The 18,794-nt window shown below is 44.0% G+C and overlaps 1 protein-coding gene across 1 annotated transcript in view; it reads right to left on the reverse strand.

Moving 5' to 3' along the window:
- Positions 1-2,562: 2,562 nt before the first annotated feature.
- The window catches only part of SLC1A2 (solute carrier family 1 member 2), a 97,444-nt gene continuing 81,212 nt past the window's right edge, over positions 2,563-18,794 (reverse strand). Inside the window, exons 10-12 of the mRNA XM_023744970.1 lie at positions 17,106-17,240; positions 6,922-7,153; positions 2,563-2,733 (exon numbers count right to left, since the gene is read on the reverse strand). Coding sequence (XP_023600738.1) covers positions 2,662-2,733; positions 6,922-7,153; positions 17,106-17,240 — 439 coding nt within the window. The 3' untranslated portion in view covers positions 2,563-2,661. The remainder of the gene's footprint in view (positions 2,734-6,921; positions 7,154-17,105; positions 17,241-18,794) is intronic.

Here is an 18,794-nt window from a genome sequence, read left to right on the forward strand (position 1 = left end):
ACACCAACAAAATACAAAACAGACCTTATAGGATGTGGTGTATGTATCTGGTCTATCATATAAATATAACATTTATGCATCATCAAATATTAGTGGGTTATAAGCATTTATATCTGTGTTGGAGCTATTACTATAATTCTATGTATATCACTGGTAGATCACACATATCCTATTTAGAAAAGGTTGTTAGAGGTATACTCTGGATCTATTTGTTCTGTTTATGGCACATATACTGGGCAAGGAAAACCCCAATGGGCACAGCATGAGAAGAATGAATGAGGCCTAAAAAAAAAAATCAAAGGACACAGTCATATGTCAGCTCTATATACATCCTGGATTTTCAGGCTTGTCTTGAATTTGAAAAAGTATTAATTTTTAATATCATTTGTTGAATCTAGATAAATATGCTCTCCTATGTGTATTTTCATGGAACTATTCTATTGTATAGAATCTCAAACCAGAAAAACCTGCTTTGTTAAACTGTGCACTTAGACATTTATGATCTCACCGGGTAACAAGGAAAACTCTGAAGACAAAGCAAACAGAGAAGACAGAGTCTTGGGAAGATAATCCTGAGACTGCTCTATCAAGAAACATGTCAGCCTGTACACGTGTGCTAAGCTGGCCCTAAATAGCAAAACCACAAGCTCCTAGGCGCCTTGCCCATATCCTTCTCCTCTCCATAAGTCCCACTTATGGACAAGCCTTAACAGTTTCACAGCTGCACCCAGGAACTGCCCCCCTGACCCACAGTGTCTGCTGCAAGGGATACGTTTCCCACAGCTACAGTTCAGCACATCCTGGGCCACCCTGCTCACTGTCCAGCTAATGAAAACGAAGACCAATGCCATTCTTTAAAAGCAAAACCTGCTTAATACTGCTCAATAATGATCCTTATCCAAAAATAACTAGGGGTTAAGAGACAGAAAAAAAATGGAAACATCTGTATGTTCCAAAGGTGTCTGATTTGGAAGAGAAAAGTCACAAGAACTAGGTAATAAAGGGTATGTGGTGGCCATAAATATCCTTTCTTTAGAGAATTTAGACTCTATCATGATTCATCAACATCTCGCCATCCATCTGCTGGCCTCAGAAAACCACCTGCCTCCCACATGTGAACCAAAGTTCTTACACACTCCTTCCAATGTGCTTTATTTCTCAGTGATTCATGCTCAAGTCCTCAGCAAACTCCCAAAGCCAGAAACTTTAGAAAAATACTGTGTGTTATCCACTAGAAAATGATAGTAGAGACACTGAAAAAGCTAACCTACACAATCATTCAGGATTTGTTGGGTGTCAACAGCATGCAAGGCACTGTGCTGCTCCTATTATATTACTTATTCCCCCAAACTTTCACAGCCTTGGAAAGGTCCCATCTGTGTGGTGCCCATTTCATGGTTCAAGGCTGCCTTGACTTTGCCATGGGAATGGCACCTTTTAAGGATTTTGCACATACTTTGTTTTCTGTTCTTTTTGACTGAGAAGACTGGGGAGGAAGGTTGGCTTTGCTTCCAACGTGTCCTGTAATTGGATTTATGTGCTTTGATATAATATAACAAAAGCTTTCTACATATTAGATAAATGACAGTCTTTTGTTTTTATCAAGAGACAGTAGTAAAAGAGGCATAGGCAACACAACTGTCCTCCACGTGTAAGAAGAACACCATGACTAGGCCTGTTGGTTTACTGAGTATAGGATTGAAATGATTTGGAGATCAAAAAATGTCTTTTTGTTAGAAACCCAAACAAGAATTTTATGGGTAAGACAAAGAAAGTGAAGCAGAGATTAATATGATCTCACACGGACAAGATGAATACAAACCAAAGGCCAATGAATCTGAATACTTGAATCTGATTAACATGTATGTTGACTGTGCTCTCTTACTTTTGTCAATATATACAGTGGTTCTATGCAAATTACATTCTAACCCATTATCAAATTGAGAGCAAATTACGCAGCAAACTCTGAGAATTCAATAATGCATGTCCACAGACTAGGTGGGACAGAGCGGAGGCTCAATGGCCTCCACAACCAGCTGCCTTCAACAGGTCCGTTCCCACTGCAATGCTCTCTGAAACACTGAGCTCAAAGAGCAGACAGAAGACAAATTGTCACAGTTCCCTAAGACAGGTACTTGCTTTTATCAACACGTGGGCAAACCCTACAAGACACGGAAAAAGAATTACTTCTAGAGGCTCCTAACAGAATCTCTTGTGCATAACAAGGCGAAGCATGGAGAATACTTGGAGAAACAACACACTGTGGATCTGCTCATTACCCCAAGTCCCTGGAGTGTACCACACAGCTTGAGTCCCGTCCCCTGGGAAAAGAGCATCCATGGGCCTGCATCTTGAGAGAAAAGGGAAGCTGGCAAGAATGTGTCTTCAATTCAAACGGTTCCTCCAGCAGCATCCATTCCGACAGTAACACACATGAGAACATCAGACGGTTACGAAGCATTATTTGGCAAAGACACAGCACCATGCCTATCACTGACTCACAACAGGTCCACTAAGCCTCGGCTAACAGATTAAGTAAACATAGAAATATAGGTGTTTTGTTTTGTTTTGTTTTCCTTTTTAAAGAAAGCTTGTTTATATCCTCTTTTACCATGAGATACACTGGGGAGGTTATTCAAGAATTTGCTGAGAGTCACATCCTTATTTTTCACGTTTCCAAGGTTCTTCCTCAACACTGCCGTCTGCTGACTTCCCGTTGGCTGCCAGAGTTACCTGAAAATAATCATCATCAACATCCAGCTCACAGGCCACGGACCAGAGAACCACCCCGTGGTTACATGGAGGAGCACCGGCTCTGGCTTAGACCACATGACTTTGATATCGGTTTTAAATGTTGTCCCTTCCGACCAGATGCTGAGCTGGTCTTGGGTCTCAACACTGATTTGTGAACATTAAAAAAATACTTATTTGCCTTGAGGGCCTTTTGAGGGACTGGAGATGCTAGGCGATTCTGGGGATAACTTCTACTCTGCTTTGAGGGCTGTGGGGGTGTCTAACTACTTACAGACCCATCACACAGGAATGCAGTCCTTAAACAATAGTGCCCATGTGCTACTCCATACAACCACAGAGAAAAAAATACACCCAGAACTAGGCAGCTAGTTCTACTCATGCATGTGAAAGGTTCAGTTGCAAGAAGGCCAGGTGAATTTGACACATGTCCAATTTTAACACCAGAAGGCACAATGGTCTGGGTAGCAAATAAGCGATTCGGGTTTTACAAATGAAAAATGAAAAGGGGGGATTAAATGAGCCCGAGGTCATTTACTAATCAAATGCAACCAGCAGACTGATTCTGCTCCCCTGGCTCTGAGCGAACTGAACCCTTCCACAGAATGGGAGGTTTCCCCCTCCACGTCTACATTTTTCCTAGCTTACCTTCCATCTGTCCTCAACGTCATGTGCAAACTTAAACCCACGACTGATATTCCACATAATGGAGAGACTGGATTTATGGAAGCATTAGAACATGGAGACATGACAAACGCAGCAATGTTTGAAAGAAATCTGACCTCCCTCCCCGCGTGGAAGTGAAACGCATGCGTTATGGACACACACAACATGCTGGGAACAGAAAACCCAGTGCCCCTCACAAACCAAGCGAGTGAAAATAAAAAGGAGTCATTCCTCCAGTCCCCATTGGGCCCCCACATGCAAGCAGCAACGACCGACCGCCTCCCGTGCAGTTACTATGATTAAAATACAAAAGCTATTGCGTCACTTTCAAGCTACTTCACAAGGCGAGCGATTGGAAACAGAGAGACCAAGGTGACATAACGAGGCTTGATGTGGTTAAAGTTTGACCGGAGCTGCAGCAACGTGGTTTCCCCTTCAGTGAACTGTCAGGAGGGACTGCCAGGAAGGAGCACGCTGTCTGCCTGGAGAAAGCTGCCTGTCCTCTCTGACCTTGAATGTGCCCATTTGGCTTTCAGTGAGGAACCAGATCCGTAGCTGAGCAAAATTCTCAACCACAGTGTGGTGCCTTTGGAAAACCAGACAGCACTTGGGGGAGGGAGTTGTCCTTTTGTTGTTGTTTGGATGCCGGGGCCTGTGTTTGAACAGTAGCTGGGAGAGCAGCTTTTTTGGCATTTCCCTTGCTGGCTGGATGAAAGCAACCTGGGACTCCACTCCCCGATCCATTGCACCCCTCCTGCTACAACAACCCGAGTAACAGAAAAGCAAACACAGGGAGGGAACTGCCAGTCGGCATTGATGTCTCCCATCTCAGTTTTGAAAACAGTGAGACGGAGCATGGACCAGAAGGAAATTCAAAGGCATGAATCAATGTGATTCAGATATTCTGGGAAAGTGTGCTAATTCATCTCCATAGCTCTGGCTGCCTCCCACATCAGTGTCAACTCAGCTAGTTGGTCTAGAGTGAGGAGAGTCAATTTGCCTCACCTAGCAACGCCTGAGGACCAACTAACCTTCACTGAGCTGAACCCAATCTCATCACTAAAAAAATCCAAACTGCCAAAATAGCCATTAAAGCAATATGGCTGCTGCATCATTTCCATGACATGCTCAGTTTCACTACTTGACCATCTAAATCAGGGGTGGGAAACCTTTTTTTCCTGCCAAGATCCATTTGGATATTTATAACATCATTCGCAGGCCATACAAAATTATCAACTTAAAAATTAGCCTGCTAGATTTTTGTGGATGAACTGCTGCTCTTCCATACTGCCGGCAGTATTGGAATAAACTCTCATATATGATTAAAAAAATTATCCTGCTACATTTGATTTAATTAACTCACCCCTAATGCTTGGCAGGGACAAACCAAATGATTTCTCAGGCCTTATACAGCCCACAGGCAGGATGTTCCCCACCCCTGACCTAAAAGCTAATTCAACAAGTGTGCAGGGTGGTTGGTTGGGTAGTAGGTTATGGAGACTGAGCCACTATCTCTATGGAATTGTCCAGAAAAAAAAGATTACCTGAATTAAAGCATAGGGTCAAGATGCTAAAAGGCTACATTCAACAAATATTTCTAGAGCGCCTACTGCATGGTTGGCGCTGCTTTAGGTGCTAAAACACAGCACTGACAAATGGGGACACAGTTCCTCTCCTCATGGGCTTACGTCTGACCGACAGGGGACAATTGACCAACATCTCCTTTTAGAACTTGAATGTTTTGCTTAAAACAAATGAAGCAAATTTCTCCTGATATTCTTTAAGAAAAAAAATCCAGGAAGTCTGAAATCTAAGGATATCTCCATGCCTACATACCTTTTTCAATACAATATTGCTAAGCCTCTTACAATGCCCCAATAAAGGTCACAGCATAGACAACCACTAGGAGTCTTCTTATACATAATTGCAAAATTAAAAAATATATGATTTCATTTTGTTCCTTACTACTATGTGTCCTTGAATGGCAGTCATTTGGGATCAAAACTTATCACCACTTCAAAATTGTACATTCATTTTCCTGTTCTCCCATGCCTAAGTCAAGGTTTTGCAGATAATGGCCACTCGATAAATACTTGATGAATGTGATAAAAATATATATGGTCATAGGAATGAGATGGGTTTGCTCAACTAAACCTCACAAGGCACACAATAAATACTTATTGAGTATAACAGAGCATAAAGCCATTCCTTAGGAATGTTGATCCTTGTTGATCCAAACCAACATTTTAATGGGAAATAATCCAGCACATTTATTTAGATGTACGAAATACTAACTTTCTAGGAAAATGGAGTATATCCTTTAAATACATCTGAATTACTAATAATTTAAGTCATTTTCATGGAGTCAATCAATTTATGCAATTGCCTCCCGATGGGTGGGGTCCCTAATTTGTATCAGAGCCCAGGTTCACTCACACATGGGCCTGATATAGAAGGGAGGAGCGAAAGGCTGTGGCTGGCCCATTAGACTTCTGGACCTATGTTGCAGTCCAGTAGAGAGGATTACCTCTGTGTCATCCTAAGTGGTCTGGCAGAAGCCATCGGATATATTTAGAATGACCCAGAGGTAACACATAAAGAAATCAACTAAATGAGATCTTATCAACAGGAATCAAAAAGGTATCAGAAATATCTGTTGGGTTCAAATTTTCCTCAAATGCTAGCTGGGACCATTCTAGCAACCCAACCCTCAGAGTTGACTTGGGTTTCTCCAAGTTTGCTTCGCTCTGGTCATGACACTGCCTTTGACAATGTCAAGTTAGTTACAATGAAGGCTAGAAAGAGCTTATGGAGCTTGAAGACTCAGCACCCAACGGCTTAGGAGAGTCCAGAACATCCATGCTTCAGGGAAGAGGGTGCTGCCAGGCAGTGTGTGAAATGTAGTGGTTTTTAGAAGTCATCTATGAATGATCGTCCTGAAGGATAGTTATCCTTTACTTGAAAGTTTCCCCATACTTGGAGCAAAGGGACTGCCAGGTCACAACTCACATTCCCACCAAAATAATTAACCGAAAGCAGCTGCACAGTGATGTGGGCACCTTTTTGACCAATACATGATTCACAGCAGGAAGGAAAACTTGTGCTATATAAATCAAATGGCTCTGGGTATTTCTCCCGGTGCTTCACTTGAGGAATAGAGAAGTTGAAAGCCAGCAAAACCCTAGAGACCACAAATTCTTGGGCAAAATATTCAAGAAAAACAATCAAATTTGTGGAGTGGGTAGGTGGGGGAATCAGAATGAGAGTTTGCACATCATATGGACGAAAGAAGCAACTGATTGGCTCTTTCCCTGTTAGACCTGTTGATTTCCAGCCATGTTAGACACAGAGTTAGATGATCTGGGACTCACGGAAGCTTGGGTTACATGATGCTTTAGAAAAATAAATGTGACAATCATACATGCAGGGCTCTGGTGTTCATTTTAAGAAATCGAGCATGCACTATCATATACAGGTCTCGATATCCATGAATGGGAAAGGTACCTTGCACTCATCTACTATGACAGAGTTGTGTGCGGCATAGACACATTGATTAGAGTTGCTTTCCCTATGGTTCTTCATGTCGTCATAAATGGACTGAGTCTTGGTCATTTCAATGTCTTCGTGCGCTCGGTGCTGGGAGTCAATGGTATCCAGCTCAGACTTGGAGAGGTGATAGACAATCCCAGCCCCAAAAGAGTCACCCACAACATTGACTGACGTTCTCATCCTGTCCCTGGAGACAGAGAACAGAAAATGTTTAGTGAGGAAGCAGAATGCTACGGTAGTTGAGAGGTCAAGGTCTGGAACCAGAGACCTAGGGTTGAGTTCAGGCTTTCCCTTTCCCTCTGCCTGGTCTCAGGCAAGTTGCTTAACCTTAATTTCCCTGTTTGTCAGTTAGAGATAACTGTCATACTTCTCTTATAATCTTGTGTAAAGATTAACTGAGAAGATGTACATAAATTGTTTAGAAAATTGTCTGGTGAAAGGTAGGAACCCAATAAACAATAGCAAAGAAAAAGGAGGAGGAGAAGGAGGGAAGGAATGATTAGAGGGAAATAACGTGCCTAGATCTCAGAATTAGTGCCCAGGCTCCAGACACTTCTAGCTGCATCCAGTATTCTTTTTTTTAATACTCACCTGAGGCTATTTCTCCATGGATTTTTGAGAGGAGGGAAAGGCAGAGAGAAACACCGATGTGAGAGAAACACATCGATTGGTTGCCTCCTGCACTCACCCTGACCAGGGCTCGGGCTGGGAAGGAGCCTGCAACTGAGGTATGTGCTCTTGACTAGAATCAAACCTGGGACCCTTCAGTCTGCAGGGTGACACTCTATCTACTGAGCCAAACTGGCTAGGGCTGCATCCAGTATTCTTGATTTAAATTGTTCGTAAAAGACTCCACTTCAAAGATTACTTCTACTAATTTTATTTATGAATTCTACAGTAAAGAATAACAACCAATGAATTCCAATAATAAAAAATTCATGTTTTTTGTAAGGATTGGAACTAACACTGCCTTTCCCCTGCACCCCAGGGTAACACACAGATATACACAGACACAGCTGTTGGATAAGAAACTCAGCCACGATTTTCTTCCTGACCAATATGTGTAATGATTATGCATCCTGGAAAAAACAAATTACTTTGTCTGGTTCTCTTTATTACCCTAAAATAATTAAATCTTCCCAAGTGCCTCTTGAACAAGAAACTGTTAAGAAAAAACCTTTCTCAAATCTTGTTTTTCAAGTTCTGATTTTAAAAAAAATAGGATGGTTGATAACTCTCTCTTTTAGAAGATCAGCAACTGGAAAACTAATTAAGTTCTTAAGAGTAAGCTGTTCTCTCATCCATAAGTTCAAATGTTGATGAGACACTCAAAATCCTAGAGAGAAGAATGCTGGAAAACCACACCACACCACACACACACACACACACACACACACACACACACACACGCACGCACGCGCGGGGAAGGAAGGAAGAAGGATTTTCAGTAAAGATTGTGGTGAGACATCTTAGTCCAGGTCAGGGAAAAAGCTGGTATTTGAATCCAAGTTAGGCTGCCTCCAGAGTCCATGCTTTTTCTTAACTACTATCAGGTATTTTTCCCCCTCATATCTTTATATTGGGGCTTCTTAGCAATCTCTACAAGTGCCTGATTTTGTGAATGACCTCAAGACTCCATCTTTATTCATGTTTTCAGGGGGAGATAGGAGCTGAGACAATGAGCTACAGAGAAGAGAAAAATAATACATGTGAAATCTAGGCAGTACAAGCACTCAGGAGCATTCAGGATGGCTAATGAGAGGCAGAAAGTAAGAACTGACCAAATCATGTAAGGCTTTATCAGCCCAGTTTGGGAGTTACAACTTTATCCCAAGGGTAATGAGAATCCATTGAAGAGAAAGACCACCAATGTTCCATTCTGAAGAATGGGCTGATGAAGGACAAGACAGATCAAAGTCCACTTAGTGAAGAGGTGGTGGGTATGAAGAAAGATGAATCTGAGATTTAGGAGACAGAATTACAGGACTTGAGAATTGATTGGTTATAGAGAATAAAAGAGAAAAGAGTCAAGGATTTCCTCAGGGTTCTGGTTTGGGCAGCCAGTGGACAGTGTTACCATATTTATGGGTCATAACTGATTGGGGTGGGAAAGATTCTGGTGTCATAATGAGTGTGAGGGCCTTGACCCAGCAGAGGGGAGATGTCCCACAAATGGTTTGGAGTGTGGACTAAAGATCAAAAGGAACATGTGAGCTGCAGGTAGTGAATTAGAAGTCAACACCTAGAGCGGCCATGGGTGGATGCCAAGAGCATGCTTAGGTCAATCCTTGGAGAGAATGTAGAGTGAGAAGAGCAGACAACACTTAAGGAATGTGTGAAGGAACAAGAGTCAGCAAAGGTGAAAGGAAAGTAGAAGAGTTTGGGGGAATCTTGTTTCAAAAATAAGGGTGTGATGGACAATGCCCACTACTACCTAGAGCTCAGGTAACATAAGAAAAAGAAGTGTCTCTTGGTTGTAGTAACCCAGAGGCAAGTATTGACAGGCAAGGGCACCTTCAATGCAGAGGCAGAGAGAGAAGTCAACTCCCCATAGGTGGTACATTGACCACGAGGTGAGGAAGACATTACAGATAATCAACATATTCAGGAAGATGACTGAGAAGGTGAAGAGAAGGAATGGTAGATGGAGGGAGACGGAAGATAAAAGAATTTTTGCTCTGTCTTTGAGGCCACCAGGGGAATATCTGGCCAACTCTGGGGAAGTCCGACACTGGCCAAAAGCAGGATATGGGAGTTTATGGTTCACATGTGGAAAATTCCTTCACAGGCCAATACTTTCATTTTCTCTTGCAACCCTCTCTGAGCATTTAGGAAACCCTGCTGACCTCAGGAGCTTTTAGGCTACTTGGTAAAGAGAATTTTAGAGCATTTGACGCTATCCTTGGGTCTGGATGCTGTGTCAGGACTGTGAGAAGGAGGAGAGATGAGAGTAGAATATTTTATTGGATTGGATTCATGACAGATGACACAGCTTTTGGAGCCACCAGGAACCAAAGCCAAGAGAGGGATTTGAATAACCTGCTTCACGCTGAGGCACTGGGTCTGGCTCCCTGGAAGAAAAACCAAGGTGTCTGTCTCTCCTGTCTATCTCTTGATCTAAATCCTCTGGCAAGAGGACATGGACTTGTCTGAAAGTCCTGCTTCTCACAGAAGAACAGAGTCGGGGACGCAAAGTCACCCAATATTCATCTGCTTCCTTCTATTGGGTCGAACCATATGAAATTGCCATTTTTATAAGTCCTGTAATGTTTCATATGATTCAACTTAACATTCATACAAACAAGCCATCGTGCCTGCTACCCAGTGTGGCAGGGGGGTCACCTGAGGCCCCAGAGCTGAGAAGGCTGGCACAATTCTGGGAATCCAAGGGCTTAAGCCACTTGAGTTTGGGAAGGGAAGGAGAGCCCACGGAAGCACTGGCTGAGTGTGAATTTGGATTCAAGCCTGGATTGCCATCCTGGCTCCGGCAGGGCAAGTTACTTAGCCTTTCCCGCTCAGCTTTGTCCTTTGAAAAACAGAGAAAGCAATACCCACCTCCAAGCATGTTGAGAAGAAAATAACTGCTTGTCATCTGAGAGGTCCTCTGCCAAACTCTGCATTTAAAGGCCCTGGCACGGTACCTGACACAACGCAGTGCTCACCGTGGCTGCTCATCATCATCATTGTTTATCATCATCATCATCATCATCATCATTATTCCAACTAATATCTTTTCCTCTTTTATTCCTCCACCAAGTCTTATACATTTCTTTTTTTTACACTTATTACATTCTGTGGGGATTTTTTTTTTTACCACATCTGTCTCCATTACTAAACTATAAGTTCTTTGAGGGCTGGTACCATGTTTTAACTCTGTAAGACATGGGCAGGTTCGGGGGAAGGGGACAGGCAGGTGTATGAAGGAGGCGGGGGGGGGGGTAGATTGTTAGTTTAAGAGGGCAGATTAAGTCTAGAAAAATAACTGTTTGTTTGTTTAGTAAACATCAGTTGGATGTTTTGGTGGTGAAAAGTTAGGACTCTGGGAAAGACCTACAAAGAAGAGGGAGAGACAGAGACCAATGACCTCACCTACGGAAATGAGAGCGGTGTCCTGAGAGCTGGGGAAAGATGAGGAGACAGAGGGCAAGGAGGCCCAGCACGATGGGGAGAGACGGAGGCTGGGACTACACGTGAGTAGGAGAGGTTCCCAGGGGAACGTAGGGAGAGATTCCAGGGGTGGGGAATGCTGAAGGATTTTCTTTTTCAAGAAAAGGGATGCCTAATATTAAACTTTTATATTTTTGTGCTACCTAAAATTATAAACAGTGATTACTTCAGAGAAACAAGGCTTGAGATTGTAGGGGTGGAAAAACTGTCCCTCCTTCCCTTCTAGGTTCCTCGCTTGTCTAATGATTAAATGAACATAAAACAGATGAACAGGAAGAAAACAAGTTTAATTTTGTATATATGGGAGCCCCATAAAAATATGAGACTCCCAGCAGTCAAGCCACGAGGCTCATATACCATCCTGAGCTAAGGGTAAGGGCTGGGGCTGGAGTTTCAAAGGGAAGGAAGAGGATTCACAGGAAGATGAGAAGAACAGATGTTTGGTAAACAGATGTTTGCCCTGCCACACAGATTAGTCTCTTAGATAAAAAAACGTTATCTCTGGTAAGAGTTCTCTTCCTGGTACAGGCCCCCTTTCTAAATTCTTTCAGCAGTTCAGGGGGAGGTAAAAAGTTTTTCCTAAATCTGCTGGGTCTTGATTGCCTTCAACTAAAAATAATCCACATGCCAATTGGAACATTTCGGGGTGGCCTGTCCTGCTCTCCTTCATGATCCGATTGTAGGTGAAGGAGATATTTTTCCTTTTTCATTTTATAACTCTTTGGAGATTTCCCCTCCCCTTGTTTTTCCATGAGCATGTATTTCTCTGGTGAAACATTAAAGAATGATTTTGCTGTGCAGAACAATCACCCTACTGCCCTGATCTGCAATTATACTGCATTGAATCAGGGACACTTTGTCAGAGGAGGGAAGGACTAAGTAGAAAAGGGTCACGGTCCATGCAGAGGTTGACAAAGACTGGAGATGAGGGAAGATGGAGGGGAAAAATGAGCAAAAGACTTCAGCCTAAGCCCTTGGAATGTTCAGAGATATGGTGAATGTAAGAATAGCTTTTCTTTTCCACCAGACATGTGTGTGTGTGTGAGAGAGAGAGAGAGAGAGCGAGAGAGAGCGCGAGAGAGATTGTGTGCATGTATCAGAATAAGAAGTGAGAACCCAAATTGGCAGGCCTGGAACCCCCAAGGAACAACAGCCTGATCATCTGGGTTTGAACTCCAGTTTAGTCATTTAATATCCACTAAACTGGGATAGGTTACTTCTCTCTGAGCCTCAGTTTGCTCACCTGTAAAATAGGCACAATACTATTAGCTGCTTCAAAACTTGCTTCTACTTTTAAAGGAGTCCATGTAAAGTGCTTAGAACAATGTCTAACACTTAAGGAGCACTCACTAAAAATTAGCTAGCTGTCTGCATCCCTCCCATCAGTTTTCATTGTATGGATGCGTGAACTGTCAACTCTGTCAACTGGTGCTCAGAAAAGTATAGAGATGCTCGACTACCCACAATCGAGAACTCCTGCTCCCCTTCCCTGTCTCTAGACCATTGCTTCTGGAAGTGAGGTCCTGGACAGTATCAGCAGCATCACCTGGGAACTTGTTATCAATGCCCATTCTTGGTCCCCCCCACCCCCGCCCCCCAACCTTCTGAATCTCCAGGAGAGATTGGTGCGTGCTCAAGTTTGGGAATCATTGCTCTATCTCTTCCAGGGAGGGATGCTAACAGGGGAGAGTCACAGTATCCCCTGCAGGGTGGAGGCCCTTTAAGGCCTTCCTTATAAGTGCCATCTCAACTATATCCAAACTAGTAAAGGTGTCCCCGGAAATGACCTCACCAGCAGTCTCATATGATAAATGGGCCATTATTCCCTCAGCTTTCACTTTACTGTGGCTTTTCTTTTCCCACCTGTGGCCAGACCCAGGTATTTATCCCTTCTCCCTGGTACAGGCTCCCAGTTTTCACTCCATCCTGTCTCCTCACAGTAAGAGGGGTGTCAGCCAGGTCGCTGAAAAATATCTGCCAAGGATTCCCTTCACAAAGAGTTTCCTGGACTCTGGGGAAGGTTCTAGTTTTACCAGCCCTGCCCATCCGGTGTTCCTAGGACTTGGGCACTTTTTGGGGCCCAGAATCTTGGTTTTCACCATGACATTTACAGAGCAGCTAGCCTGCCCTTTGGAAAAGGCCCAGGGCTTGGCGGACAGTGATGAGATGGCTGGTCTCCAGCAGTTGGCAAACAGCGTGGCACATTAAATGTCACTGCAGGCTTTGTTTGGTTTTAAATTGAAAAATTGCTAGAGTTATGAAAGCTTATCATTCTTGCCTAGAGGAACAAACATCCCAGTCTACCCCGGAAATGAGCAGCCTCCCTCGATCTCAACTCATCCCCCTGCACCACTCATACACTAACGGGCACCCAACAGCCATGGAGCCCATGACTAAGAGCGTGTTTCCGGAATGTCTCTTGCTGCTGGGAAAGAATGCGGCACCATTACTAATTCAAAGCAGGTCTGACCTACCTACGCACAGACCCCTATGCACATTTTCCCAGGATCCTCTACCCTTCCTTTTTCTTCTCTTCTTAAAAGGAACATTCATGCTTTTTTTTGGTATACAAACATCCATCACCTGCAGAATCCTAGTCCGAGTCTAACAACTAGAAGGACACTCAAGGGCACTGGGTCTAGACTCTGCTTTCGAAGTGATAAGTTATTGTTCCCTATACACATGATGAGGTCCAGAGAGTAAGCAACCTGCCCAAAGTCCAGAGAGTAAGTGTAGAGCTCGGACCCCGGGCACCTGTCTCTTTGCTTCTCTTCCCCTGATCACCAGAGAGCAGACCCCAGAACTTGAGGACAGCTCTTCGTTCCCTCGTTCCTTTCCAGCCCAGCCTGGGACCAAATTTAGTGTCATCAATATAGTTAATCCCAATGTGTCATCATTTTTGTTGTTAGTCAGCCAACTCCCTTCTGCTAGTGCATTTCAACCCTGGAGTGAGGACGCCCCACTCTCTATGCAAGTGTGAGCATGCGAGCACCTGTGGGGTGATCTGGGAGGACCCAGCCCTCCTTTTCCATTCGCTAGCATTTAGGTCAAAAGTAGGCAGGGTCTTGGATGGTTCATGATCTGAGTCTTATCCAACAGGCTTGACTGCCAAGAAGACCAGGCTCACAATGGCTGACCTCCTGGGACGAGAGAACTTGAATTCTAAAAGTGGCTGAGACCTTGATTGTACCCCATTTGTCCCTACTTAGGCTTTTTGTGTTGTTTTGTTTTGTTTGTTTTAATCCTGGGAAGAGGAAAAAAAACAGGTCAAACAAAAAATCCTCTGGTTAGCATGTAGAACCAGCCATGACCCTAATAGGTCTGTCTTCTCCAACCTTCCCAACTCTGGACCTCTCCACCTCAGCTTCCCACTGTTAGACCTGCTTGGATGCTGTGTGGGCTGGGGTGCAGGGCCCTGACCTGGCCACACAAGCTTGCCTGTGCCTCAGGCGAGAGACCTGACCCTTCTGATTCCTGGTTGCCTCTGTGAAATACACAGTAGGGCTTTTTAGGAATTAATTGTCAAAAGATGTGAAAAACGCTGTGGTACCCACAAATACAAGCTCCTTTTTTTCATTCCTGGATAACATTAGTGCATTTTCCCCCCAGTCAAAAGCATTTGCATTATAATTGGGGGGAGGCAGGTTCTATAAGAATAATTTTTAAAAGATGAATCTCTAACAGTGAATTTGGGGCCTCAGAAATAAGCCCAAGAAAAGACTAGGCAATGTCATCACAGTAAGCAAGGGCACTTGATGACAACGCAGGTTTGAGAGGCTCAAGGGACAAAGAGGTGGAGGACTAAGTAAACAAAGTCACAGGAGAACTAGATGAGATTTTAATAACTCACTCTGTCTTTGCTCTTGTGTAGAAAGGGCCCTGGTTGTTATGTACGCAGCAATTCTGTGGTTGCATTTATTGAACACCTACTGTGTGCTCTGTCCCCAAACCATTGCCAATGTTGTTATTTTCCCTTTGTCTTCCTCCCCAAATCCTACCCCACTCCTTTGTCTCCTTCAATTCTATTCTCCCTCAGTCCTTCTAACTATACCCCACCACCAGACCTCAGCTGCCCATAGCTGCCTTGTCTGCAAATGTCATAAGAAAGGGGTTGTGACAGGGCTTGAAGAACAACCAAGCTAGCATGAGGCCCCTCCCCATCACCACCACCTGAGAGAGATGGGCAGAGACAGATAAGAGTTAATTTCACATGCTCTTCACCTTCCCGCTAAAGGCATTTCCAGAGAATTTCTCTGGTGACAAAAGAATGAGTCAGGAAGATTCATAACTTTCCTTACAAATCTCCTGAGTTAAGGAGAATATGTCCAGGAAGCCACTTCTCGTTTTAACCTAAACCTCCATGGCAGGCAAGTTTTATGGAGAGACCAGGCTATCTTCTAGTCTTCCCCGATGCCCTTCTTCCCTTCAGCCATGGGCATGGTTCTCTCTTTAAAATATCACAGAGAGGAATTTATTTTAGCACCAGGAAACTCAAGTCCATAAAATGTGGCTTCTGGCTTTTAAAATCGATGCCAGTACACGTCAGAAGAACTCCCACTGGCTTGTGGAGCAGTTTTTAAAATGTGTGCTTTGGCCACGGACCTCTGTGCCAGCCCTTGCCACTCTGTGCCTCTGACATTGAAGTCAATGGCACCAACCAGCCCCCATAATACAGCTCCAAGACTGGTCAGGAGGCACCTGTGTACAGCCCACAGAACATCAGAGCCCTAATGCGCCCTTAGCAAGGACTGATTATAATCTCCTTATTGGGGACCATCTGGTTAGACTGGCCCACCTTTGTGAATGTGGAGGGCATGCCCTACACTAGGAAAATGTCCTTCACTGAGAAAGGTGCTGGACTATGTGTGCAGTCAAGTTCAAGCTTCTCTTCGTGGTCTTTAAGGATGTCCATCTTGCCTGACCTTTTGGCACTTCCTGCCTCACACCTTGTGCTCCAACAATACTAAACCACTCATTGGTCCCCACAATGCCTCAGAGCCTTTGTACGGGCTGCCCTGATTGGAATGTCCTGTTTCCCCTTCCATCTACCAGTATGTATACCTGGGCAACTTCTACCTACTCGTTGAGATTCAGCTCAACTATCACTGCCATTAGAAACTTAAATATGGTCATAATTATGAATGTGGTGGCCTCCAAAACCAAGCAGCCCTAGGGTCAAATCTCTGTTCATTTCCAAGTCACATTACCACCCTAAACCTCAGCTTCCTCATCTATAATTTGGGAGTAATACCACCAAACTTTCAGTTGTCAGAGGAAGATGTAAAGCGCTCAGTAGAGTAGCTGGCACATAGTGAGCACTGAAATTCAGTAGCCATGCTCATTGTTTCCTGATTTCTCCACTCTGCCTTCCCATCCTAGACTGGGATGGTGCCTCTGTCACTATCCTTTTAATAACTCTATTGAAGAGTAATTCACATACAATACATGTAAATTTTCAATGCATTGTTTGACAAATGTAGACACCTATACACACCTATGCATATGGAACACTCTGTTACTCCTAAAGATTTCCTTGGGCCAACTTCCCAATTAATTCTCTAGCCCCTACCCCTGGGCTCAGGCAACCACGGATTCCTTTCTATTGCAAGGTATTTTAATGCCTTTCAAAGAGCTTCATCTAGGAATCATATAGTATATACTCCTTTGTGCTTCATTCACTCAACATAATGGGTTGAGATCCTTTGCGTGCAGCAGTAGTTGGTTCCTTATTGCTAAGCTTCTATCCTTGCATTATAATTTCTATCTGATTCCTCCACTAGACTGTGAGGCCCTCAAAGATTCAATCTTTTTTTTCCTTTGGTTTCCAAATCAGCACTCAGTAAATGTTAGGGGGGCGGTAGTGAGGGAATTGCAAAAAGGATCAGCTAAGCTCTTGGCTGCAACCTTGCATCTAGTTCACCCCTGGAGGCAGTATTCACATCCCCAGAAGAACCCCGTGTGCAAACACTTACAGCAGCCAGTCCACAGCCACCAGCAGGCTGATGTCCTCCGTTGGCAGGCCCACAGCTGTCAGAATGAGGAGCATGGTGACCAGCCCAGCGCTGGGGATACTGGCTGCGCCGACACTTGCCAGTGTGGCCGTGAGGCTGTGAGAACAGAAAAGGTCAGGTCACGGGAGGAGAAAATGGCCTTGGCAAAACCATCTCTGGCAATTTTAAGCTTTCATGTTCCTTGCAATCATAAATTCCCTTTTCTTCCCAAGAAATAGCAAAATCTAGAGTTCCAAGACCCAGGAATTGGGGTCTATTTGGATTCTGCTTAACTGCAATGGAAACTTATAAATTCATGGGTGGGAGCCTTATCCCCATCATGATATTCAAGTAGCCTAGTCTATCACAGGCTAAAATAAAATAAGCGTGGCTCTAAAGTCAGGTAAGGCAATATTAAAGAAGAAAAACAAGTCACTTTAATGCTCCCACAGGAAGACCACTGCATTCTGCTTACGCCTTTATGTCTCTGTGAGCACCAGAGACTTCTGGACTACGTGGCAAGAATCTGAGAAGACCATTGCCAATGTTAACATGAGAACTCAGAATAGCAAATATCCAGACCCAGTGGACATCGGGGGAACAAATCAACAGATTCCAAATGACATTAGGCTTCAGATGCCTGGACAGTTCATCATGGACTGGAAAATCCATTATTCAGACAGAGGGTGCCAAGAAATGATAATGAAATAACGGAAGGTTTCTTTTTGAGGCATCTCGTCATTTGCTTTCCAAGCAATGCCAAGGGCACACCCAGCACCATTTTGAAGTTATCTCTGGAAGAGGGGTTAATCTAGGCTTCATGCTCCCTGTGGAGACACCAGGGGCCTCTGCGGTCCAGCAAAGGGCAGTGACTTTGTCTCCTCCTTCCTAGATGCCATTTATAAAAGCTGTCATTTCGAAATGGAAAGATGCTTCTGAAAATACAGATTCCCAACTTGCTTTTGTGGGTGCTGGAAAGAAAGGGGGGGCTGATTTCTTTGCAGTAATAACATTCTAGAGTTTCCAGAGGAGCACTGCCAGGCTCCTAAACTGGGGTAACCAAGTCTAGACAGTGAGTGTAACCAAGCACAGAATCCTGGGGTCTTCCAGTTGGGAGGGACCTGAATTTATCTAATCTCACATATGAGGAAAGGAAAGCCCTGGGACATTTTGTGGTAAGCCTTATCCTTCCATATTGTCCTCCTTCCACACTTAGGCCTGTTACAGTAAAGACACCTTCCCTTGGAGGGATCTACAGAACTCATCTGTGCTCTTCCCTGCCCCACCAATACGGTGTTGGTGTTAGGGTTTAGGGAACTCCATTTTCCCTGGACGCATCTGGGTCACAGGAAGTAGCAGTGTGCTGTGATCATCATTGAAGGTTCTGGAGTTGAACGACCTGGGTTCAAATCCCAGCTCTGCCACTTATTCACCACATGACTTTAGGCAACTGAAACTCTTTGTGTTTTGATTTCCTTATTTGAGAAAAGGAGATATGTCAAATATTATTCTTATTGGGAAATCTCCACAGGGTGAGGCTGCTTTGCAATGAAAACGTCCCTTAAACCCCAAGAGATGGAAGGTGGGAATTCTCAGCCACTTCCCTGACCAGGGAAGGGGAACTCCCCAAGTTCCAACCATCTTGGCCTCAGCCATTTACTTTACAACCCC

This window comes from Myotis lucifugus, unplaced genomic scaffold (genome assembly GCF_000147115.1).
Source record: "Myotis lucifugus unplaced genomic scaffold, Myoluc2.0 scaffold_502, whole genome shotgun sequence".
NCBI lineage: Eukaryota > Metazoa > Chordata > Mammalia > Chiroptera > Vespertilionidae > Myotis > Myotis lucifugus.